This window comes from Chelonoidis abingdonii, chromosome 1, assembly GCF_003597395.2.
Source record: "Chelonoidis abingdonii isolate Lonesome George chromosome 1, CheloAbing_2.0, whole genome shotgun sequence".
Taxonomy (NCBI): domain Eukaryota; kingdom Metazoa; phylum Chordata; order Testudines; family Testudinidae; genus Chelonoidis; species Chelonoidis abingdonii.
This window is the reverse complement of record NC_133769.1, coordinates 254,955,610-254,980,800: the sequence shown is the minus strand read 5'-3', so window position 1 is coordinate 254,980,800 and position 25,191 is coordinate 254,955,610. Positions and strand designations below refer to the sequence as shown.

The following is a 25,191-nucleotide window of genomic DNA, read 5'->3' as shown; positions in this document are numbered from 1 at the left end:
CGGTCTTTGTAACTCACAGATTCCATGACTTCTGTGACCTCTGTGACAAAGTCGTAGCCTCATTTATTATTTATATGATGCTAGTCATGTGCATAGTGCTGTAGACATGAAGAATGGTGAATAAACAGATACGTTTCCTGTTGCAAGGAGTTAATTACTTCAATAAGCAACATACAGACCAGACTGGAGGGAAAGTTGTCTACTAAGATATTTTTTTTAAACTCTTAATTCCAATTGGTACACCTGCACGAGTGGAAGCTGTATTTTGGACAGGTGTAAGTGCTTTTACCACAAGAGTTAAACATCATGGTGCTATACTGGCCTGAGCTTGTGTGTGCTTCCACCAGTAGACTTGCAGCCAGAGGGAATTAAAGACCTAAAAAGTTCTTCTATAGGCAAGATCATAAAAAAAAAAAAATGGTTGAGCAATAATTGCTAATCTTGTTACACTTGGATGGTGTTTCTTTTAACTTCACAATTTCAATATTTCAGAGACAGGCATGTTCTTCAATCCTTATGTAAAGAGCTAGAGGAACAAAACTTAAGTCATTTAGCCCCCTTGTAAGATCACAAAGCACCTTAGAAATTGCATATACAGGAATCGTTTACCCAGCACCGACATCCAACAGCCCTCAGATTGGAACACAGTAGCCTTCTATCAGTACACAGCAGCACTATACAACAGATCTTACAAGTGAAGCAAAACCTCCTGAGGCTGGTAAATGGTGTTACACTGAGACACAAAGGGAAAGTGATTTTGATTTGATCCAAATAACAAAGCAAAGCAATGATGCAGGCGGGGGGGGGTGCCACGAGGACCAGGACTTCTGGTGCCCGATTCCCCAACTTGAACTGTTAACAAAACTTCATATTCTTGGGATAAGTGGGTGGTTTCCTCTTCCCATCATTCACTAAAATCCTGCAGTGGAGCCAGCCTTGACCTAAAGAGCATACTTGTTTCCATGAAGCACTGGCATTCAACTGATGTCCTGAATATTTCTCGGTAAACCACTGTCACCAGTTTACTGACTCTATTATTACATAGTTTGAGATAATGCACAGGTATGCGCGTGAGAAGAAACCATTTGAACTACTTATGCTCTGGGTTCTAAATTAATTATTGCCACTCAGTCCTAAGAGTCGTTGTGGACCATTTCAGTGAAAACCTTTCCTCAGTAATGGTGGTTAAAAAATTATCAGGTTTAAGTTGTACTATGTAGGGTATAGTGAGTAATGCTGAAAACGTTATGCTATTATATAAACTTTGGCATACCCTCAGATCAAGTACTTTATCTGATTCTGGTGGCCTTACCTCCAAAAGTATGTCATAGAAATAGAAAACGTCCAGTGAACAAACTTAAAAATTAAGAGAAACTAATTAGATTAAAACTATTCAATTACAGAGGAGGGAGATATAAAAGGATGTGACAGAAGGATATGTTAAAACTATTATCGAGAAGGTCAGGTGCTCTTTTTCATACTCTCAAAGTACTAGACCAAGGGTTGCCCAATGAAATTGGAAGGCAGCAAAAATAAAGCTGATAAAGGGAATTTTTTTTATACAACACAACTCACCTGTGGAGCTCATTGTTGCAAGAAACCATTGAGGCCAAGACCTCAATAGGAGTAAAATAAGGATTTGATATTTTATATAACTGGAATACCTGCTGTAATATTAGGATACATATAAGGGATATAGACTCTGGTCCATTAGAGTAGAAACTATCAACCATCAGATAGTATACAGAACTAGAAGAATCATTGATTGAAGGGACAAAAGGCTTCAGAACTTACTAAAATATTCTGGAGAGCAGTCTATAAGATTAAAAAATTGTTCAATGTATTGGGCAATATTTACTGCACGCGTCAGTGTACTTACACTAAATATCCTGTAAAGACTAATTGCTGTTTAATTTGGGGTGGGTGGGTTGTCTTTGTCTTGTAATTGCATTTTTGTCTTGTCCTTTATGCCTGCAGAAGGAAAAGTATCATACCCACTTAGCTGTGTTGTATTTGGAGGCAGCGCTGCAACGAAAATCTGTGACCACAGACAATTGTGCGGAATTCACTGAAACACAGACTAAGCTACACAGTCTTCTTCAGAAATCTGACTTTTATAGAATTCATTTTATTTTAGGTAAGCTAAGTATTTTTACCCTGTTATAAATGAAAGACAATATTCTCCTTTGACAGCTTCTGCTGAGACCTGGATAGGTATGGAGATGGAACAGGTTTGAGGCCCAGTGAGGGGAGGGAAACTTTTATTGCCTTTATCTGTGCTATACCTGTTACATGGAGAAAACATTGTGGTTTCCAGTGCCACCAAACTGAGTTTGCTCATAAACCTAAACCAAAAATAGAATATCTGAGTTTAGTCTGCTTACCAATACACTGAACTGGCTGTTACTGTTTTAATAGCAACTGAAATTACATACCCTAGTCCAGGGGTCGGCAACCTCTGGCACGCAGCTCACCAGGGTAAACACCCTTGCGGGCTGGGCCAGTTTGTTTACCTGCCACGTGGGCAGGTTTGGCCGATCGCAGCTCCCACTAGCCGCGGTTCGCTGTCCCAGGCCAATGGGGGTGGCTGGAAGAGGCGTGGGCAAGGGATGTTATGGCCGCGGCTTCCCACTGCCCCCATTGGCCTGGGACGGCGAACCGCGGCCAGTGGGAGCTGCGATTGGCCAAACCTGCTGACACGGCAGGTAAACAAACTGGCCCGGCCTGCCAGGGTGCTTACCCTGGCGACCTGTGTGCCAGAGGTTGCCGACCCTTGCCCTAGTCACTCCTTATCAACCTGAGGGATCTCTTTTTGTGTTGCACCACACGTGCACCTGGCATTTAGCAGACAAATATGACCGTGCCAGTCACTGAAGATGTTAATGTGTAGGTTAAAGCCTAACCAATGATAAAGGTAGTAATGTATAAACGATCCCCTTTAAAATCTTACATTTCAGAGCAAAGAGCTGCTAACTTTTTGCAATACCTAAATTTGGAAACACTGAATTGCTATTTTGGAATTTCACATGAACATGGAATAAATTGGTAGTGAACTAAAGGTAGGCTTAACCACTTTTTGGCTTAATCATATGTGGTGGTTCAAAATGCACACTAGTGTTTTCCCAACTGAAAATAAAGCAGCATATTTTGGAAGGTAATTACTTGTTTCCATTAAATTTCTGTAGTTGTGCTGCACCTACTCACTATAAAAACATTTGCCGAAAATTAAGATTTCCCTCTGTAAGAGGAGATTTATAGATAGATTAAATTATTCCCCTTCTCTGCCAGGTGTTAACACTTAATGTTTTGGCAGCTGGAACACAGTTCTGGGATTAGTATTTGTGTGGTCTCTCTTACAGAAAAGGGACATTTGCTCAACATACTGTTTTCTTTTTGGACTTAAAAGATTCCAGAATTTGAAGGGAGGCTGAGAAATGTACTGACTTGTTGTGCTTTTCACAGTTCACAATATGGACTAAGGTGCACTGAACCCACAAAGTAGATTTATAGAAAATATACTTTTTTCAGATAAAATATGTAGAATGACACTGCCTTTTTGTCACCTAGATAGCAGTATTTTGCTATTTGTTTTTTCCCTTAAGTTTTGATTCCTTCTGTGGGAGCAAATAATGCCCTTTATTGAACAGAGCGCTGTCTTAAATTGATTCTCATTTGACAGATAAAATCAAGGGGACAGATCTACATATGGAAAGAGCAATACTATATGGGAAATTGGAAGAACATGACAAAGCTTTGCATATCCTAGTCCACAAATTAAAGGACTTCTCTGCTGCTGAAGATTACTGCATATGGAGCTCTGAGAGTAAAGATCTACCATACCGGCGAAGGCTTTTCCATATGTTGCTCTTGGTTTATCTAAATCCAGACTCTTCGGACTGTGAACTGGTCATGGCTGCTGTAGATCTCTTGAATAATCATGCTGCTGAATTTGATGCAGCCCGTGTCTTACAGCTTGTGCCTGACAGCTGGTCAGTACAGCTCCTCTCCCCATTCCTGACAGGAGCAATGAGGGAAAGCATTCATACAAAAAGAATGACTCAAATTACACTTGGGTTAGCAAAAACTGAAAACTTAATCTATAAACATGACAAGGTGGGTGTATTGCTTTTTGTTATAATTCAAATACATGGATTTTTTAAATTTTTCTATAAATTAAAGTAGTTGATTCCTGAGGGAAGAAACCTTTCCCTTAGTCTCTTCAGTTATCCAAAATTATTTTTTATCTGGTTGTACCTCCAGTTCTCAGGACAGTTTTGACAACTGCCCAACTCTACCCAGAGTTAAATTTCAAAACATTGTGACGAAAACAATTTCTTTTTCCCTTTAAAAGAGGATGGTGTTGGGCCTGGGTAGAGTAATGGCTAGCTTAGTGTGCTTTGTTTAGGTTGCAAGTGAAAGAATTTGGTGTTCTCAGACTAATGCATGTGTTGTGCACATCTTACCAACTTTTCGTGTTTAGTTTTTTTTCATGATTAGCATGCTCTCCTTGAGAAACTCAGAACTCTAATCAGGGTTGAGATGTATTGGATAGAGTTGCGTGGTAACATTTGCATGGTGCTCACCCCAACTCAAGCCTACTGGATCACTTCTGTAAGCACAATGTTCACTTGAGAAAACACCTTCCATCCCTGCTTAGAGTTATATTACTTAATGCTTCCAATTTGCTCTTATGTCCATTTAATTGAGAGAGTTAACAAATTGACTTACAGAATCTGATTGCAACAAGAATCCATGGGCTAATACACCTCCAGGGAAACTGAGTAACATACACTTGCAAAACTTGCTATACATTCCACAAAGTTACTAGGGAAGCATCAGGATTTGAATCAAGTGCCTTTTTTAAAAAAAGTATTAATTAGGAAGAAACATGAAATAGTTACAACAAACTGCTGTTAATATGCAAAATTAGTCCAAGTTAATTTAAATAATCTATGTAATTGGGCTTCATAAATTCCAATCAAGTGACCCAGGTCTTTCTGCTCAGTACAGTTCAGCTAATGTAGCTGTAATGTGAAAAGCTTTAATAGACACTGTTGTCTTATAAACAGTCTGATTTTGTTATGTTGTTTTAGTTCCCTTCCTGATTTGCAGTGATATTGGATTCATGTTTTTTTCTCCTATTTATAGGTTAAACTAAAAGGAAGCCCAATTATTCTTTCGGACAAAAAGCTCTGCCAGGTGTGCCAAAGTCCTTTCTGTGAGCCTGCATTCGTGAGATATCCAAATGGTGGTATGGTTCACACCCATTGCGCCGCAAAGAGACTCATGAATCCTAACATGACCCATCACAGTCAAACTTGAAATATGTTCCAGGTTGCACTAGTTTCCATGACTTACTCCTTGGAAAACGTGCTGGATAAAGAGCCCAGTGCAGCTACTTTAACGATAAATCAAGATGAAGAGATTATCCTGGGGCTAATGGGAAGATTTCAGTAAATGTGAAATGTGGCCATTCATTTGCTGATCTTTATGAATGTAGACAGCAAAGAAAATATTAACTATCAGAAATAGAGACACGCAAGAGTAGGCTCTTCTGTGTATACTAAGAAAAAGAATCTACCTTCTGAAAGAAAATAAGCCTTTTCTTCACAGAGGATGAATACGGGCAGACTAATGTTTTTTAAGGAAACTTAAATTTGCACTGAATGTGTTGCTTATAAACATGGTGTGGCAGGGAGAGACCCTTTTATTCAGGAGTCGGATATTGTCTGTCTCTAGAATGCTTGATGAAGAGGAGGGGCGGCTCCAGGCCCCGGCACATCAAGCGCGTGCTTGGGGCGGCATGCCGCGGGGGGCGCTTTGCCAGTCGCCGGGAGGGCGGCAGGCAGGGTGCCTTCGGCGGCCTGCCTGCGGAGGGTCCGCTGGTCCCGCAGCTTCGGTGGACCTCCCACAGGTGTGCCTGCGGAAGGTCCACCGGAGCTGCAGGACCGGCGAGCGGCAGAGCGCCCCTGGCGGCATGATGCTGTGCTTGGGGCAATGAAATGTCTAGAGCCGCCTCTGATGAAGAGACTATACAGTGTTGTAGCCATGTAGTGAAGAGACTGGCATGATGCAGCTTTTTCTCAAGAAAAAAATGCATATCAATTGTCAGCTGCAGCATGTCCTCATTTCTTCTGAAATCTGTTCCACAGGATCACATTATGAACTTGTTCTGTGCGCTACAAATTGTTGGCTTTTGATGCACTTTTTGTCTCCCCTGGCCCATCCCGCTGCCACGTTCTGCTGTACTGTTGTCATAAAACCAATTTAAGTACTGGCCTGTTGCTAGTTTCTATTGTTTTGCTGTGTCTAAAGTAATAAACTCAGTGGAAACTGATGGCCTCATACAGTCACACATCTGTATTTGAAAAACCCAGTCGTAATGAAGCTGTCTGATACAGTCTAGTTAGACTCTAGTCCCGTTTTTGTTGGGGAAAGAGGCTTTAATAATTTTTAATATGGACCTACTTATTAATATGCAAATATGCTGTAAATACAGTTGAATAAATTGGTTTTATTATTGAATGTCCTTGGAGGATAAACATGTTAACAATGATGTCAAGAGTATGGGTTACATTATAAATGTCTGCTGTAATATAACTTTGACAGCAAGCGGAGACTACATTGGGACTCCTTGCAATAGTAAGGGTCAGTGTTTTGGGATCCTTGTGTGAGATCTAGGATCTAGATGGAAAGGGGAGGAGAGGTCGTGAAGAAATCAGTAATGACACCCCCAGGTGCCTAGTGAATTTGGTATGATTTAGTAAGTGCTCTATAAATGCTGAAGTGTTCTGTTTAATAAACAAGATGGGTGAGGCAACATCTTTTATTGGACTAACTTCTGTCAATGAGAGAGACGAGCATTCAAGCTTCCACAGAGCTCTTCTTCAGGTAACGTTTTTTCTATAATAATTGAAAAAATAACATTTACTGATCCTGTGAACTCTTCAAGATACTGTTTAACCAAATTTTGTAAGGAGCCTGAGAGTTGAAGGAGGCAACTTCGCTCTACATAAGAGGATTATGTATAAACACATTTTTAAAACTTTAATTCTTTAAGCCAAAGAAGAAATCAAGCTGTAATAATAGATTCTTAAATGATACATGATTGAAATAGTTGGTATGACTCCTCTAAATTTTTCAGATTGAGTCGGTTGAGATTTTCAGCACACAGTGCATCTGCACAATATCTAGGGCCCTACCAAATTCACGGCCATGAAAATGTCACTAGCCATGAAATCTAGTCTCCTCCTGTAAAATTTGGTCTTTTGTGTGCTTTCACCCTATACTGTACAGACTTTATGGAGGAGACCGTTGTTTCTCAAACTGGGGGTCCTGATCCAAAAGAGTTGCGGGGGGCGGAGGGGTGTCACAAGGTTATTTTAAGGGGGTTGCGGTATTGCCACGCTTACTTCTGTGCAGCCTTCAGAGCTGGATGACTGGAGAGTGGTGGCTGTTGGCTGGGCGCCCAGCTCAGAAGGCAGCACCCCACCAGCAGCAGCGCAAACGTAAGGGAGGCAATACCATACCATGACACCTTCACTTCTGCGCTGCTGCCTTCAGAGCTGGGTGGCTGGAGAGTGGTGACTGCAGACTGAGGGCCCAGCTCTGCAGTCAGCAGCTCAGAAGTAATGGTGGCAATACCATATCATGCTGTTCTTACTCTGTGTTGGTACTGGCAGTGGCTCTTTCTTCAGAGCTGGGCTCCTGGCCAGCAGCCGCTACTCTCCAGCTACCCACCTCTAAAGGCATTGCTGCCGGCAGCAGCAGTGCAGAAGTAAAGGTAGCAGTACCGCAACCCAGATATAACTCCTTTTTGAATGGGGTATCATAAATCAGTATGGTCCAAAACACAGATAAGTTAATAAAATAAGTTCAGAGGTTGGTAATGTAGACAAAATATTGTTGAAAAAAAAATAAAACCAAAATCATGTAACTCAAGGAGTACTGACATGAGGAAATCACAAACAGTGTTATCTATAAAGATCTGAATATAGACATTTTTTGGTGTGGACAATAGCATGGAGTTTGTGAGAAATGCTTTATATATCCTATTGGGAAACAGGCATTATATAAAAATATCCACTGCAGTACACTAATTTTGTTTTCATAAAGATGTATCACTAATAAAAGAAAATATATTACTACTTTTTTTTTAAGTAAGGTTACTGTCCAGACAATGTCAAATCCAGATGTTTCACACTCCGTTTCAAGAAGTGGCGCCCTGGGGACTTAAAATACCTGGCTAAGGGCAAATTCGTGGTAGAACACCTTAACTAAGTTTACATGTGAATAAGACCAAATATTAGTTTTTCTGTTACCATTTTTAATGTTATCTAAACATAACCTGTAATTCATCTAAAACAAATTCAAATCCAACTATAGCACACATGCAAGGCAAATGTTAAAAGGTATACAAAAATGGATAGCGTAGAATAACATAATCTAACCTGAACTGGAAGGATAATGGGAAAAAGGCTTAAGTTTTTAACTCAAGTGTAATCTTGAGAGGGTTGGGGGGAGGAAGGGGGAAGAGAGACAATATATTGCCTCTGGAATTTCAACTTCTATATGATTTACTGCTTTCAGTGTATTAACTACAGTTGTGCACATTTTTAATACAGTTCTAAAATTTAGAGAAACACCTTTATTTGACAAGAAGCCTGTTGGCAAAATTAAGCAGTATAAATTAATTTTGTCTCAAAACAACTCAGTTATGTGCAAAAAATAAAATAGCAGGTTTGTGGGACTACTGCTTCTGGCACAAAGACCATAATTAAACTTCTAACTATAGAGCAATCTGCAAGGCATTTGTTTCAAAACATCTTCAGTTACAGCATCATATTCTGCAACTTTTCCATATCTGTTTTTGTCATCCACTTTGAGACTTTACCTCCAATTAAATCCAAATTTTGTAGAAATCAGTACATTAATGCAGCACCACTAAACTGTGTATAACCCATGTTTGGAAACTTGCTAAAATTTCCAAATGAAAGTGAGCCAAACATAAATCCAGGTTCCACAGAGGACAGTGAAAGAACATGGCTAAGGCTATGGCTACGCTTGAAACTTCAAAGTGCTGCAACTGCAGCGCTTTGAAGTGTGAGTGTGGTCGCAGCACCAGCGCTGGGAGAGAGCTCTCCCAGCGTTGCACGTACTCCACATCCTCTATGGGTGTAGCTTGCAGCTCTGGGAGCTGCTCTCCCAGTGCTGCGGCACTGATTACACTGAGATTTTACAGCGCTGTATCTTGCAGCGCTCGGGGGTGGGGGGGGGCGGGTTCACACCCCTGAGCGTCAAAGTTGCAGCACTGTAAAGTACCAGTGTAGCCATAGCCTAAGATCTTTAGTGACTCTGCTTAAAGAGCGACTTTCCCTGAAAAAGTTTTGGAGTAATCTGGGAAGGTTGAAAATGCTTTATGATTGACTAATGTCTGCTTTGCTGGCCACCCTTTTAAGATCTTTGAAGCAAAATGTCAGAAACTAGCAAGATTGGATTCAAAGCTGCGGAAAGATGCTGACCCACGTATGCGTGTGTCTCTCCATGACTAACCTTTCTCTCATTGTTTTTGCCTTTTACCTCTGTTTTTAACCCTGTCTAATATCAATAGCAGCAGCACTGATTTCAGCATGGAGTGCCTGCTGCTAACCATCTATATTCAGGGTGGGTTGGAACTTCTCTGTTTTAGCTAGTAACACTTTCTATCATAAAGAACATGTTGGGGCTTTGTTTACTGCCTCTGGGAGGGATTCATTAGAGATGGTTGGTGTCAGCAGCCCTGCTGACAAGTTAGATAAGAAATGACACCAGCTATGACTTGTAAGTCTCATTTTTCTGGTTTATTTTTGCCTTTGAGACACTGTTCCCTCAGTGTGTGTGTGCTTTCACATCAGCTGTCTTGCAGTCTCTGCTGCTTTTCTTGTTCTAGCAATTTATTTAATCATTGCTGGTTCTGGAGTCAATTCAAAACACTTCTGTCATCAAGAGCAAGCCTTTCTAGTAATATAAAACACAGCATTGTAACAATGATACTGTTCAGCACTACTACAGGAGTTGAATCTTGTGTTGTCCCTACAATTTCAGATTTATATGATGACTGTTATCCACATGAAACAGACTTCTCCGGTTGAGTTTCCTTTTTGCTTCAGCACCCAGTTCGGAGCTTTCTGTACAGCCTGCTACTAGCACATAATGAAATCTCACTGAGGGCTTGTCTCCACTACTGGTGGGAACGGTGCTGCGACAATCGATCCACTGAGGGTTGATTTTTAGTGGGTCTAGGGAAGACCCGCTAAATCGACTGCTGATCATTCTCCCATCGACTCCGGTACTCCACCAGAAGGAGAAGAGTAAGGGGAGTCGATGAGGGAGTTTCTCTCATCAACCCAGTGTGGTGTGGCCACCGCGGTAAGTAGACCTAAGCTATGTCAACTTGAGTTACGCTACTAACGTAACTCAAATTGCATAACTTAGATCGACTTTTCCCTGTAGTGTAAACCTGCCCTGAATGTTGACCTAGAATTTCAGTAACTCTCAGTTAGGGAGGCTCTCCTTTAGTCACCTACTTTGGCTAGTGTGTCCACATTTGTCCTGGTTAGAAAGGATAACAACTTTTCTCTGCTCCTCCCCCCGACCCCAGGGGGGGGGCGGAAAAAAAACCTGACCATGTTGTCTTGTCCTGATTTACTGTCTGCTTTCCTCCTCATCTGAAGCAAAAAGGAGGGGGAAAATAATTGATATAACAAAAACTGCACTTCAGAATCCAATGTTCTGCTCAAATTAGAGGCTAGAAACAGCAGTGAACAGTCCAAATTATGCCTGCAAAGTATTTCAATCCATTGTCCTCCTTAATCTGTCAATAAATTGTCACGCAATTTGACTGTATTACAAGAATATTCTTGATAAATTCCATACCCATGTGTTTGAGACAGTTACTTTTTATGTATTGTACATAATGAAGTTTATGATATGAGATTTTTATGCTCTTTGAAGTATCAGAGTGGTAGCCGTGTTAGTCTGGATCTGTAAAAGCAGCAGAGAGTCCTGTGGTACCTTACAGACTAACAGACGTATTGGAGCATGAGCTTTTGTGGGTGAATACCCACTTCGTCAGATGCATGTAGTGGAAATTACCAGATTTCCACTACATGCATCCGACGAAGTGGGTATTCACCCATGAAAGCTCATGCTTCAATACGTCTGTTAGTCTGTAAGGTGCCACAGGACTCTTTGATGCTCACTGAAGTCTCTCTCTCCAAAACTTTATTTTGGGGTGGGGGGGGGGGGTTATGTCACGTTTCACTAAAGGCTTGTCCATACAGCAAGTTACTGCTCTGCAAGTCAGCCCTGGTCTACACTACAAACTTACATTGATATAACTGTATTGCCCAGGGGTGTGGAAATCCACAACCTTGAGCGACACAGTTATACCAACCAAACTCCTGGTGAAGACAGTGCTATGTCAACAGGAGGGTTTCTCCTGTCAATATAGCTACCACTTCTTGGGGAAGTGGAGTTCATACGTTGCCTGGAGAAGCTTTCCCATCGGTGTAGGTAGCATCTTCGCTGAACACTGTTAGTGTAGACAAGGCCTGAAAATGGGATGCTGCAGCCCACGCGTTCACATCCCTTGTGGTCACTGCTACAGCACGCTGAAAGTCTGGATTGTAGCCTTAAGAGCTTTAGATGCATCCTCAGCCATGTCTGTCTTGGGTTCATTAAAAATACCAGTTTTCATTATGAATCATTATTATGTGACTGATATCTTTGATCCTACCGCGGTGGGAATGTGTGCATAAAAGCAGTTTAATGCTTTCATTATACATTCTTATATGAAAGCTTAACTCTGAACCAAGGCTCAGACTTTGCAACAAAATGTTTTATCACTTTCTATACGTCTTACCATGAGTAATTATTTAAAAAGCTGTAACTCTGATAGTTTTGTTTTCTACAATGTCACTCATTCTTTCCCAGTTAGCTTTAGTCTGATCATTCTATATCAGCATGATCTAAATTTTCAGTTACATTGTAATTTTTTACATTAAAAGTACATTGGCAATAATGAATTAATTCATGTCACCTCTTCTATTACCTATGAATTACTAATGCCGACTGTTTCCTTGGTGTAGAACATTGTCTGAACTGTAAGCTAATAGCTTTATGTCCTCTGAACACAGATTATGAAATGTGCTGCTACTTGCAAAGGGAGAATGCAGCAGATAGCTAGCCTAGGTTAATGGCTAGTTACACAACTAACAGTATCCCCGGATTAAGCTTGCTACTATGGCAACCTTCACACTTACCCTTCTGCTCTCTTGACTACTTGTTTGGTATGTCAGTGAACATATCCAGCAGTATGTGGAATGTACAAATGTAAACATGTTGATTTTAATAAATTATTTTAATTAGTTTCTGTAACTTACTTTCTAGAGGGATGTGCGCCCTGGTATGCGACTGCTAAATGAAGGGAATAGACGCATGAGTGAAGTGTTGCCTTATTGGTGGATCAATTGTGCCTCTGAGGGCTGGTCTACACTACGGGGGGGAAATCGATCTTAGATACGCAACTTCAGCTACGTGAATAACATAGCTGAAGTCCAATATCTAAGATCGGATTACTCACCTGTCCTCACCACGCGGGATCGATGTCCGCGGCTCCCCCTGTCGATTCCGGAACTCCGTTGGGGTTGGTGGAGTTCCGGAATCGATATAAGCGCGCTCGGATCGATATATCGCGTCTAGATGAGACGCGATATATCGATTCCCGAGCAATCGATTTTAACCCGCCGATACGGCGGGTAGTCTAGACGTAGCCTAAGGGAGGTGGTCAAATGAAATGTTCCAAATGTTTACTAAGTCCTGGATAAATTGGTTTCCTTGGGTTTTTTGGCCGAGGGAGGGCAGTTTGTGTCACTTACTATGCCTCCTCCCTTCCTATCTCCTGACTGAGTCTATCGGGATTCAATAGAAGTAGTTGTTGAGCATTCCAGAATTGGCAATTCTAATGGCCGCCTTCTGGTACTATATGACTGACTGGCCATATTATCCCTGGTTTGGCTAGTTAAATAGATCTACAACAGAGATGAGCTTGGTGGAGCAACTTGAAATATGGTAGCCTAACAGTGCAGGCAAAAAGTGGGGGGGGGGGGGGGGAAGGTGTAGGTGTGTTAAGAGGATCACTGAAGGTGACTGGGGACAATATTGTAAACTGCCACCATTTTCCACAGCTGAGGGTCATTGAAGCTGATCTCTCTCACTCCTGAGAGTAAGCAAGGGTGCATCTCCTGCATGCATGCAGCTTCAGACCGGGTCCCTGGGCTGCTCGCCTGTGTGCCGCGTTGGTCCCTGCACACACAGGAAAGCTTCCTACAATGGGGTAAGGAACAAAGCAGCTCTGCCAAGGAACCTTTGGCAGAGGATTGGCGAGTACCTCCGGTAAAATTTCCTAGGGATCTCTTTGGAGAATTCCCGTGAAATCTACTGTGCATTACCACATTGTTCCTCCACACTGCTTAGCTGCACAGGGGAATGTGAAGCACAGGCAAACACACCTAGTCTTGTACGTTTCTATCCCTTCACCCACTTGTAGAATATACAAAGCAAAGGACAGCTCTGCCTCATAACTGAGCAGCACCAACTGGTGGGGCTAGCCAGACCTCTCGGGAGAGGAGAAGAGTTCCTGACTCGCTGTGCCACTGGAGAACCCTGCTGTGTGCTCCACATTGTCCTCCAACTTGACCTCCTTGTCCATGATTTTGTCCTCAGAGTTAATTCCGATGTCTCCTGTCTCCAGTCCTGCTGAAGTATCTGTGGGGCTCTTGGTGGTGGAGGTGGGGACACCGCTGAAGATGGCGTCCAGTTCCTTATAGAAGTGGCAGGTCTTCAGTGGAGCATCAGAGTGACAGGTTGATTCCCTTGCCTTCTGGTACACCTGCCTCACTCTTTTATCTTCGCATGGCACTGATGTGTGTCGCATTCATAGCCCTTATCCAGCCTGCCACGAGGAATCTGACCATAGGTATCAACATTCTTCTTTGAGTGCTTGCTCATATCGATTCCAATTAGGTGTGCACATGCTGTGTGCATGCTCGTCAGAAGATTTTTACCCAGCAAAACTCAGTGAGTTGGCTGGGCGCCCCCTGGAGTGGCGCTGTTATGGAACTGGATATATACCCCTACTGAACCAACGGCCCTTCAGTTCCTTCTTACCACCTGTGACAGTCATTGGAACTGTGGAGCACAGCTTTGCTGATCTCCACATCCCTAGCTACTCGTAGTTCTTCGCTGTTACTATGTGTATAGTTCGAGTTCTTGTAGTTATAGTTAGTATTAGTTAGTGTATGTAGTTTAAGGGGGGGATCAGGGATTAGCCCCTTTCCTCCACCCTGGTGCGGGCCCATGCCCAAGGCACCAGGATTCAAACCATGCTTGGCGTGCCAAAAACAGATGCCAATAGGGGATCCCCATGACTCCTGCCTCAAGTGCCTAGGGGAATCCCACCTTACCGATAAGTGCCGCATCTGCAAGTCGTTTAAACCAAGGACAAAGAAGGAGCGGGATTTTTGATTGAAACACCTCCTCATGGAGTCGGCACTTAGTCCTGCAACATCGACACCGAGCACCCAACAGATTCCTTTGGTAAGGAGCGCCCCTCCAGCCCCGGACCGCTCCAGTACCGAGAAGGAGTCTCGGCACTGACCCTTACCGGTACCGACATCTGCTCAGCACCACTCCCTGTCCCCAAGACCCGGGAAGCAACATAGTGCTTCAACTTCTGCTCCACGGAAGAAGCGCTCTTTCAAGACAGTTCGTCCGGCACTGTCATCTGCCGCAGCACCATCGACTGTGGCACCGCAGATTGCACCTCCGCCAAGCTCGGCACCGTCGATTCCGGTCCCACAAGGGCTGTCGCGTCCAGTGCCTGACAGCTCCCCAGCTCGTGCTGTGGTTGAGCTTGCCCTTCCTTCTACACCGAAGACCTTCCCCACGGCAAGGGAGCTCATCGCAATGACGGAGTCAACACAGCCTCAACCCCCGGCACCGCCGGTGCGGGTCATACAATATATCGGCAAGCCAGGCATGGTAAGGCTTCCTTCTGTTGGTCCACCAGAAAGATATTGTTCAAGATCCCGGCCTCGCAAACGCTCTCAATCGTGCCATTCCCGCTCCCGGCACCGCTCGCTGTCCTGGCACCTCTCTCCATCACGGTACTGGTCACGCTCGCGGCACCGTTTGACATCTCGTTCGCTGGACAGATACTCTTGGTATTGATCTGGCTCACGGCACCGATCTCCGCACCCTGTATCCCGCAGTCGCTCCAGACGAAGGGACTCGAGATCTCGGTTGACCTCCCAGCACCGATATGGTAGAAGGTCCTGGTTTCGCTCGCGGTGCCGTTATAGCTCCTGGTACCGCTCCCCGGCACCGCCCTGGGCCCGAGCGTCAAGAACAGTGGCGCCCTCCCAGGGCCTATCGGCACCGCCGTGGCCTTCCAGACACACATCGGTGTCATCACAGGTTGGTAGCGCATCCTATCAATAGAAGCGTGACTCTGACGTCCCCAGCCATATATTCCCAGAAGGACAGAGCCACGAGCAAGGGCCTTATCACTGGTCCTTCTGGACACCGTGGGCATACCACCAAAGCCAAGGTGCACCATCGGTGGCTCAATGGTTGGCCCCGTCAGAACACCGGGTACCAGAGGCGACAGTAAGCCGCCCCCACCCTCTATGGGCATGGATAAGGCTCCAATTCCATCTGCAGTTGCTGAGGTTCCACTGGATGCAGATAACACCCCTCAAGTACAGGAGCCACCACAGGACCCTTTGGTCCCGGGACTCTCCTCCTCCTCACCTGATGAGGCGGTGGCAGGGACATCCTTCTCAGACCCTTCACCAATTGACCTCAGGGCCCATCAGGACCTTTTGAGGCGAGTGGCTCAGAATATGAACTTGCAGGTGGAGGAGGTCCCTGAAATAAAGTACCCGGTCGTGGACATCCTATCGGCTGATGCACCTACTAGAGTCGCTCTTCCGTTCATCTGCACCATACAGGCTAGTGCGGACACCATTTGGCAATCCCCAGCTTCAATTCCACCTACAGCAAGGAAAGTAGAGAGAAAATATATGGCCCCCTCAAAGGGGTATGAATATCTCTACACTCACCCACCTCCTTGCTTTCTCGTTGTCCAATCGATGAATGAACGGGAGCGTCATGGCCAACAAGCCCCAGCTCCTAAGTCAAAGAAGGTTAGGCACATGGACCTCCTTGACTGCAAAATATACTCAGCCAGGGGCCTCCAACTTAGGGTGGCGAACCAACAAGCCCTCTTAAGTAGGTATAATTTTAACACTTGGGTGTCCTTGTGGAAGTTTACGGAGCTTCTTCCCCAGGAGTCCCGTCAAGAATTCACGGCCCTACTTGAGGAGGGTAAAAAGGTACCGAGAACCTCCCTCCAGGCCTCATTGGATGCGGAGGACTTTGCAGCCAGAACTCTGGTGTCAGGAGTGACGATGAGGCGTATCTCCTGGCTCCAAGTATCAGGCCTTCCCCCTGAATTGCAACAAACTATTCAGGATTTACCCTTCGAAGGCCAGGGTCTTTTCTCAGACAAGACTGACCCCAGGTTGCAAAGTCTGAAGGACAATCACGTTATAATGCGCTCGCTGGGTATGCACGCGCCAGTGACCCAACGCAGGACCTTCCGGTCCCAGCTACACTGTCCTTATGCCCAGCCTAGGCCGCATCAGGACGTTACCAGAAGGCATGGCAGGGGGAATCGTTGGAGACAGTCTGGCCCTCAAGGAGCTCAAAATCAGGCACCCCCTAAACCACCAGCAGGGCCCAAGCAGAACTTTTGATGGGACGCCCGAGGACGGCCCACCAGTTACCCTCCTGGATCCTTCTCCCTTTTTCAACCGCCTCTCCCAATTCCTCCCTGCCTGGTCCCAGCTAACTTTAGATCGTTGGGTCCTGCGCACGGTGGAAGGGGGATACCACCTCCAGTTTGCTTCAACCCCACCTTCCCTCCCTCCCTACTCGTCCCTCTTCAGGGACCCCTCTCACGAGCAATTCCTCTTACAAGAGGTCCAGTCGCTCCTAGCCGTGGGAGCCATAGAGGAGATGCCAAAGGACATGAGAGGCAAGGGGGTTTATTCCCGCTACTACTTAATCCCCAAGGCAAAGGGAGGTCTACAACTGATCCTAGACCTGCGAGAACTCAACAAATTCATGATAAAGCTGAAGTTCCGCATGGTATCCCTGGGGGCCATTATCCTGTCCCTGGATCCAGAAGACTGGTATGCCGCCCTTGATATGAAGGACGCGTATTTCCACATCGCAATTTATCCACCACACAGATGGTACCTCTGTTTTGTGGTCAACCACCAACACTTTCAGTTCACTGTACTTCCGTTTGGCCTTCCTACAGCTCCACGTGTCTTCACAAAATGCATGGCTGTAGTCGCTGGCTCCCTCCGGCGTCGTTGAGTACACGTCTACCCGTATCTCGATGATTGGCTCATTTGAGGGACTTCCCAGTGGCAAGTATCACAGCACCTGCGCACCATCAGAGACCTCTTCAGGAGCCTAGGCCTCATGATCAACACAGAAAAGTCTACTCTCACACCCACCCAGAGAATAGACTTCATTGGAGCGGTTCTGGACTCCAGTCTGGCCAAAGCCTGTGCCATAAACAGATGGTTAAGGGTTAATGCCTCTTTTACCTGTAAAGGGTTAAAAAGTTCACCTACCCTAGCTAACACCTGACCAGAGGAACCAATGGGGGAACAAGATGTTTACAAAGGAAAGGAGGGAGTTTTCCTTGTTTAGGATTCATCTTGTCAGCGGAGTGAAAAGATCAAGGAACCAACCTCTTATCAGAGTAGTAGTTTTAGAAAGGATAAATAGGTTTGTTTATTTCTTTGTAACCTGTTTCCCAACAATTGAGGTAGAATCGAATTGGTATTTGAGGTTTTTTTTGTGTAACTAAATTTGTGTCCAGGGACATCCTCTGTGTTTTGAATCTGTTGTCTGTGAGAGTAGCTGGTACGCTAATCTTCTCCCAGAGGGTTTTCTTTTGCTTTTTTTAATACCTGATTTATTTTTCCTTTTTTAGATCCGAAGGGATTGGATCTGGACTCACAGGGAATGGTGGGGGGGGGGGAAGGAGGGGGGAATGGTTAATTTCTCCTTGTTTTAAGATTCAAGGGTTTTTGGATCTGTGTTCACCAGGGAATTGGTGAAGTCCCTCAAGGCTACCGAGAGGGGAAGTTTGGGGGGATAAGGAGTGCTCCAGACACTGAAATTCTGGATGTGCGGAGATACCAGATCTAAGTAGTAAATTAAATTTAAGTGTCCATGCAGGTCCCTCATCTGTACCTAAAGTTCAGAGTTGGGGAAGGAACCTTGAACAGACGCCTGCTCCACGTTCGCATTTTCAGGCAATGGCTTCAATAATCCGAAGTCTTCAAAACCTTTCCCGCGATGTCGGTGTGCACCTGCCTCAGCCTAGTAGGTCACAATGGCCCTCTGCACCTTCGTGACCAAGCACACCAGGGTACTCCTCCATCCTTCCAAGCCTTGGCTTGCTTCAATATTACCAACCACACAGAGACAGCCTGAGCTCGGTGCTCACTATTCCCAGGAAAGTTCTGGCTCCCTGAACCTGGTGGCTAGACCCCTCTTGTCTGTTGGGATGCCATTCCACCCACCACAAACCTCGATGGCCCTAACCACAGACGCTTATCCTGGTTGTGGGATGTTCACCTTGGGGCCTTCGCACTCAAAGCCCCTGGTCGCCCGAGAACTGGCCTTACACATCAGTGTGTGGGAGCTGAGAGCAGTCTGTCTAGCATGCCAAGTGTTTCAAGACTATTCTCCAAGGCCGTTGTGTATCGTGTTCATGGACAACCAACCAGCCATGTTTTACATTGTGATGATGTGATTCTGGCGGGACCCAACTGTGAGTGCCAGTTCATGCCAATTGCTTTAACTGGGCTGTTACAGCCTAGGCTGGGGTTTTTTCATCTCTAAGGTAAACCAAACCAGCTAGACAAAGAGGGCCTGGTTTCACCCCATGGCTAACCACAAGTTACAAGCAGTTTCCTAGACACTCCAGTCTCTAGTATCACCACCAGTCCCAATGTCCTGGGGTGAATGGTTATGAAACCAACACCCAGTAAAGAAAAGTCTTTCAATCCCAAAGGACAGCCCCAGACCCAGGTCAATATACACATCAGATCTTACCTCACAATCACGCTGGTGCAATCCTTTAGAATCTAAAATCTAAAGGTTTATTCATAAAGGAAAAAGATAGAGATGAGAGCTAGAATTGGTTTAATGGAATCAATTACATACAGTAATGGCAAAGTTCTGGTTTCATGGCTTGTAGCAGAGATGGAATGAACTGCAGGTTTTAAATCAAGTCTCTTGGAGAAATCCCCTTCTGGGATGGGTCATCAGTCCCTTGTGCAGAGCTTCAGTTGTAGCAAGATCCCTCCAGGAGTAGGAAGCAGGATTGAAGACAAATGGAGATGAGCCTTCGCCTTATATAGACTTTTCCAGGTGTAAGAACACTCCTTTGTTCCTACTGTGGAAAGTTACAGCAAAATGGAGTCTGCCGTCACATGACCAGTTTCTGCACACTTTGCTGGTCACAGGGCGATACTGCCTTCTCTCGATGGGTCAATTGTGTAGGTGATGGTCCTTAATGGGCCATCAAGCAAGGGCTAAGCTGAGTGACACCAACTAGTCTGGGGTGTTTCCCAGAACTGCAGCACCAATTTGAAATACAGACAGCATACAGCCAATATTCATAACTTCAACTACAAAAATGATACAGACATACAGACAGCATAATCGTAACCAGTAACCTGGTCTTAGACACCTTATATGACCCCCTTTACGTAGGATTTGGTGCCATTACAGAACCTTGGTTGCAACCCATGTTCTATATGGTCCCTGTTTATATCAATAACGTCACATACATAAACAAGCAGGGCGGAGCACACTCCTCCCTTCTTTGTCAAGAAGCCGTCCACCTTTGGAACTTTTGCATAGCCCACTTGATCAAATTGGTAGCGTCTTTTCTCTCCGAAGTCCAGAACACCCTGGCAGATCACCTCAGCAGATCCTTCCTGTCTCATGAGTGATCGATTCGTCCAGACGTCATCCATTCTGTTTTCCAGAAGTGGGGCTTTCCCCACATAGACCTCTTTGCCTCCCGAGAGAACAGGAAATGCCAGGTCTTCTGCTCTGTCCAGGGACGCTCCCTGGGCTCCCTCTCAGACGCATTTCTGATCCCGTGGAACAGGCAACTACTCTATGCCTTCCCACCGTTTCCACTTGTCCACAGAGTCCTACTCAAGCTCCGCAGGGACAGCGCCCACCTGATCCTGATTGCTCCAGCGTGGCCGAGGCAGCAGTGGTACACCACGTTGTTCAACCTCTCAGTGGCAGACCCGATTCCCCTGCCACTCTGGCCGGACCTCATAACACAGGACTTTGGCAGGCTTCACCATCCGGACCTGCAGTCCCTTCATCTCACAGAATGGTTGCTGCGTAGTTGAGCCAGTCTGAGTTGCGTTGCTCTGCCTCGGTCCAGCAGGTGCTCTTGGGCAGTAGGAAGTCTTCCACTAGGATGACATATCTCGCCAAGTGGAAGCGTTTCTCGTGTTGTGCTCAGCATAACTTAGTCCCCAGACAGGTGTCTGTTCCCACTGTCCTGGACTATCTCTGGTCCCTAAAAGAGCAGGGCCTAGCGGTCTCTTCCATAAAGCTGCATCTGGCAGCCATTTCTGCCTTCCATCCAAGGGAAAATGACCAATCAATCTTCTCTCACCCTATAGTTTCAAGGTTCTTCAAAGGATTGGAATGTTTGTATCCTCAAGTTAGATGCCCGACCCCTACCTGGGATCTAAACCTGGTGCTAGCCAAGCTTATGGGTGCTCCTTTCAAGCCACTGGCTACCTGCTCGCTGCTGTACCTTTCCTGGAAGACCGCCTTCCTCGTTTCTATTACTTCGGCAAGATGAGTATCTGAGCTTCGGGCTTTGACAGCAGACCCCCCTGTACACAGTATTCCATAAGGACAAGGTGCAGCTGCGACCACCCCTCTTTTTTCCCTAAGGTGGTGTCCGCCTTTCATGTCAACCAAGACATCTTCCTCCCAGTCTTCTTCCCAAAGCCGCACCCATCGTGTCGGGAACAACAGCTACACGCCCTGGACATCTGCAGGGCTCTCGCCTTTTATATTGAGAGAACCAAACCCTTCCGAAGGTCACCTCAGCTCTTTGTAGTGGTCGCAGACTGGATGAAAGGCCTACTGGTCTCTTCCCAATCTTGGGTAACATCCTGCATCCGTGCATGCTATGAATTGGCTCACCTTCCGGCTAGCCACCTCACCGCCCATTCTACTCGGGTGCAAGCTTCATCTGGTGCCTTCCTGGCTCATGTCCCCATCCAGGAAATATGTCGGGCAGCTACCTGGTCATCGATTCGCACCTTTGCCGCACATTTCGCATTGGTTCAACAGTCCAGAGATGGTGCAGCATTTGGCTCAGCAGTTTTGCACTCTGCAACATCTCGCTCCGACCCCACCGCCTAGGTAAGGCTTGGGAATCACCTAAATGGAATCAATATGAGCAAGCACTCAAAGAAAAGACGGTTACTCACCTTTGTAACTGTTGTTCTTTGAGATGTGTTGCTCATATTCATTCCAAACCTGCCCTCCTTCCCCTCTGTCGGAGTAGCCGGCAAGAAGGAACTGAAGGGCTATTGGGTCGGCAAGGGTATATATCCAGCGCCATAAGGGTGCCACTCCAGGGGACGCCCAGCCGACCCACCAAGTGTCGCTACGGAAAAAATCTTCTGACAAGCGTGCACGCAGTGCGTGCACACCTAATTGGAATGGATATGAGCAACACATCTCGAAGAACAACAGTAACAAAGGTGAGTAACCGTCTTTTCCTACAGTTGGAGTGGAGCTGGGACTGTCCAGCTTCCTCTCCCCACGGTGTCAGCAGATCCAACAACTCTGGTGTGCTCCAAGTGGGACAACTGAGAAGGTGTGAAGTGAGCTGGTAACACCAAGCAAACGAAGTGGAATTTCAAAAATTCCTGAGCCTTTAAAGGGAGAGGGGTGAATGCCTGTTTACCTTGGTTCAGGGCAGCAAAGTTTGAACGGCTGACCAGAGCAGTCAGGATGGGCATTGTGGCACACTTTGTGGAGGCCATTTACGGTGACACAACCAAGTATAGTGTCTACACTGACACGTAGTCGATATAACTACTGCAAAAAGTTCTATGCCTCTTGTCGAGGTGGTTTTATTTTGTCGGCAAAGCAGGAGAGATTTCTCCGCAGGAGGAGGATTGTAGTGTGTACACTTCCATTGTTTTGTCAGTGAAAGCTGATTTTTGTTGACAAAACTCTGTAGTGTAGACAAGGCCTGTCCTTTTAAAAGCAACTTCCTTCTGTAGACAAGGCCTTAAATATTCAACACAATTGTCCTAAGTTGCAAATCCCATGTTGAAGGCTTTTCTATGGACAAAGCAAGAAAAAGACAGAAGTACAGGAAAATTGACAGCTGAAGCTAAGTTAAATCATGATCACCGGTGAAATATATTTTGAGGCTATTTTAGACTCTCTCTCATGAGACTGACTTCTGTTTATTGAAAAATGAGGAATACAAAACTTTGAAGGGTGAGAGATAAATCAGGGGCTTCTTTACCCTTTCTCATAACAAAAGAACAAGGGCCCACTCAAGGCAACGAGTCTAAAACTAATTTAGAAAAGGATTTTCTTTTTGTGTACTGAACATTGCTTCAAGATATTTTTGACAATCTTATTAGAATTCAGACATGATTGGACATCTAAATGGATAGGAACATCTAGGGTTACATCAGGATAAAAATAGGCAGGGGTGTGAGCTCCTACTTCAGAACTTAAACTAACCTATGTTGGATTAGAGCATGTTAGAAGTGTAGATTATGTACAGGCTATTCAGAACTATATCCCATTTTATGGTTCCTTTACCTCTTCCTCTGCAGCTTCTGCTACTGGCTGCTGTCAGAGGCAAGATACCAGACTAGATGGACCACTTGTCTGATCTGGTATGGCAGTGTCTATGTTCATGATCATTGGCCTTTGCTTATGTTATCTTGAGAATGTTGGACTAGGGAGTCCAATAAGACTGACTATATATTTACTTGTTGAAGGATTAGGACTTACTCCTTTAACTGTACCGTATGCTAGAATTCATTGCTTCACTATATGTATGCCATCTGACACCTTAAATATAATACACAGTTTAAAATTCTCATTGTAAATACAACCAAGGACCATTTTATTCAAAGCGAAAATAACATAGAACGTTACACTATATTAAGTAATATCCAAAGTACTGTCCAGTTTTGTTTCCTTAATGCAAAAAGCTGAAATTGAAAAAGATACAGGAGTGGTATGAATTACATAGATTACAAAGCTGGTACAACTTATTTAAAAAAAACTGCTAGGCTCTTATCAATAAAAGGGAATTTTGAAAACTCAAGTATCAGAGGGGTAGCCGTGTTAGTCTGGATCTGTAAAAGCAGTAAAGAGCCGCTTCGGCATGCATCTGATGAAGTGGGTATTCACCCACGAAAGCTCATGCTCCAAAATGTCTGTTAGTCTATAAGGTGCCACAAGACTCTTTGCTGTGAAAACTCATCACTCATTATTCTGCTCTGGACTAGGAGAACATTAAAGCGCAGTACATTGAGGAACAACTAAGTGTCTTTACATAATGTTGCCACTAAAATAATAAACTGAAAATGTAAAAGGACTAGGCAATCTTGACCATAGTAGTAGCATCTTGTGCCTGAAGACCTAAAACTAACTCCATAAGGAGGAGAGTTCTCCCTGGTATTCATTATACAGTTTGGTAGGTGCATTTTAACCTCTCTCAGAAGCATTAAATATACTTACCCTGCCATTCAAAATGGGATATAGCTGTTTTTGGTCTAGCAAATCCTATCTTTATAAGAAGGAAAAGGCAGAGTCTGTAGTATACGAAGAAGAAAAATATAGGAAAGGTGGGAGTTACTTTTAACAAAAGAGTCAGTCCTTCATGCAAATTACTTGCTTATTAACTTAAACTCAATATCAAAGTGGAGAGAGGAAAAGGAGGTAAGAAGGGGACTGGCTAAGAGAAATTGGGGCAAATTGCTGTGTCCATTCCATTTTTTTTCTCAGCAGTCTGTTCTTCAGAAATCTGCAGCTATTTATCAGAATATGCCTGGACACATTTTATGTTCTGTCAGAAATAAGCTCTGTTTTTGTTTTGTTTTCTTAAATGTGTAATTGTTCCTAATATTAGAATCAGGTCTGTTCACCTCTAAAAGTTTTTCCTTGACCTGGTTTCCTGCCATTACAGTATCCACACCATGCTGCTAATTTTTCTGTTCACCTCAAAGAAATTGCTGTGTGTGTATGTGTATATATACACACCCACAGTTCAATTTTTAAAACATCTCTTCTTATGGGAAGAGACTTGTGCATTGAATTGAAATTTAAAAAACGCTGTTCTGGTTCGCTTTTTAGCAACAAAGTAAAGATGCTTTTGGAGTTTAAATCCTCTGTGCTGCCCACTCTCGGCACATAGTCTGCATTTTCTACCTACCCCCATGGTAATGTTTGCTGTTAGTGGTGGCCACTCTGTTCTGTGCAGAGTGGGGATCTGAAATTAATGCAGTTTTGTTGTGCAGAGTAATGAACATCTTCAATCCAGTGTGTTTCCTGGGTTCCCTAAACCTAAAGCTCTTGGTAACTTTACTCTCTGCAAGGCCCTATTAGGAAATAAACCATCATACATAGCACTTAATGCAATAAGCATAATAATTGATAGTTCATCCCAATAATTGGCAGGGGCTTGGACACCTGCCTGCTTGCTTAAAATGTCCCTTGTCAGTACCCTTTTCGAAAGTCACCACCTTTTCCTTAAAAAGGGATCCTTCGTATAGCTGTGGTCATCCCCATAAAGAGTTCTGGTTGCACCCCAGCTGTGATCCAGCAAAAGTTCAGCACTCTCAGCTGACATCCAGCCAATGATCTTGTTGGCACTGCAAACTCAGCACTGAATTTTGAGAACCTGGGCCCTCCAAAATGCAGAACAAGATAACCTTCCATTCCCCTTCTGCTGGCACTAGCTGTAAGCCT

General features: G+C 44.6%; 1 protein-coding gene across 4 annotated transcripts in view; it reads left to right on the top strand.

Moving 5' to 3' along the window:
- The window catches only part of TGFBRAP1 (transforming growth factor beta receptor associated protein 1), a 65,229-nt gene extending 58,409 nt beyond the window's left edge, over window positions 1-6,820 (top strand). For 2 of the 4 annotated variants that reach the window (XR_012654927.1, XR_012654925.1), the window contains exons 10-13: window positions 1,978-2,137; window positions 3,680-4,113; window positions 5,149-5,770; window positions 5,963-6,820. Coding sequence is in view for 2 of the 4 variants with exons in the window: in XM_032762510.2 (XP_032618401.1) it covers window positions 1,978-2,137; window positions 3,680-4,113; window positions 5,149-5,322 (768 nt within the window). In the remaining 2 variants the exon portion in view is untranslated. Of the gene's footprint in view, window positions 1-1,977; window positions 2,138-3,679; window positions 4,114-5,148 lie in introns of all 4 variants that reach the window. The other 2 variants (XM_032762510.2, XM_032762509.2) reach the window with 1 other exon arrangement.
- The last annotated feature ends 18,371 nt before the right edge of the window (window positions 6,821-25,191 follow it).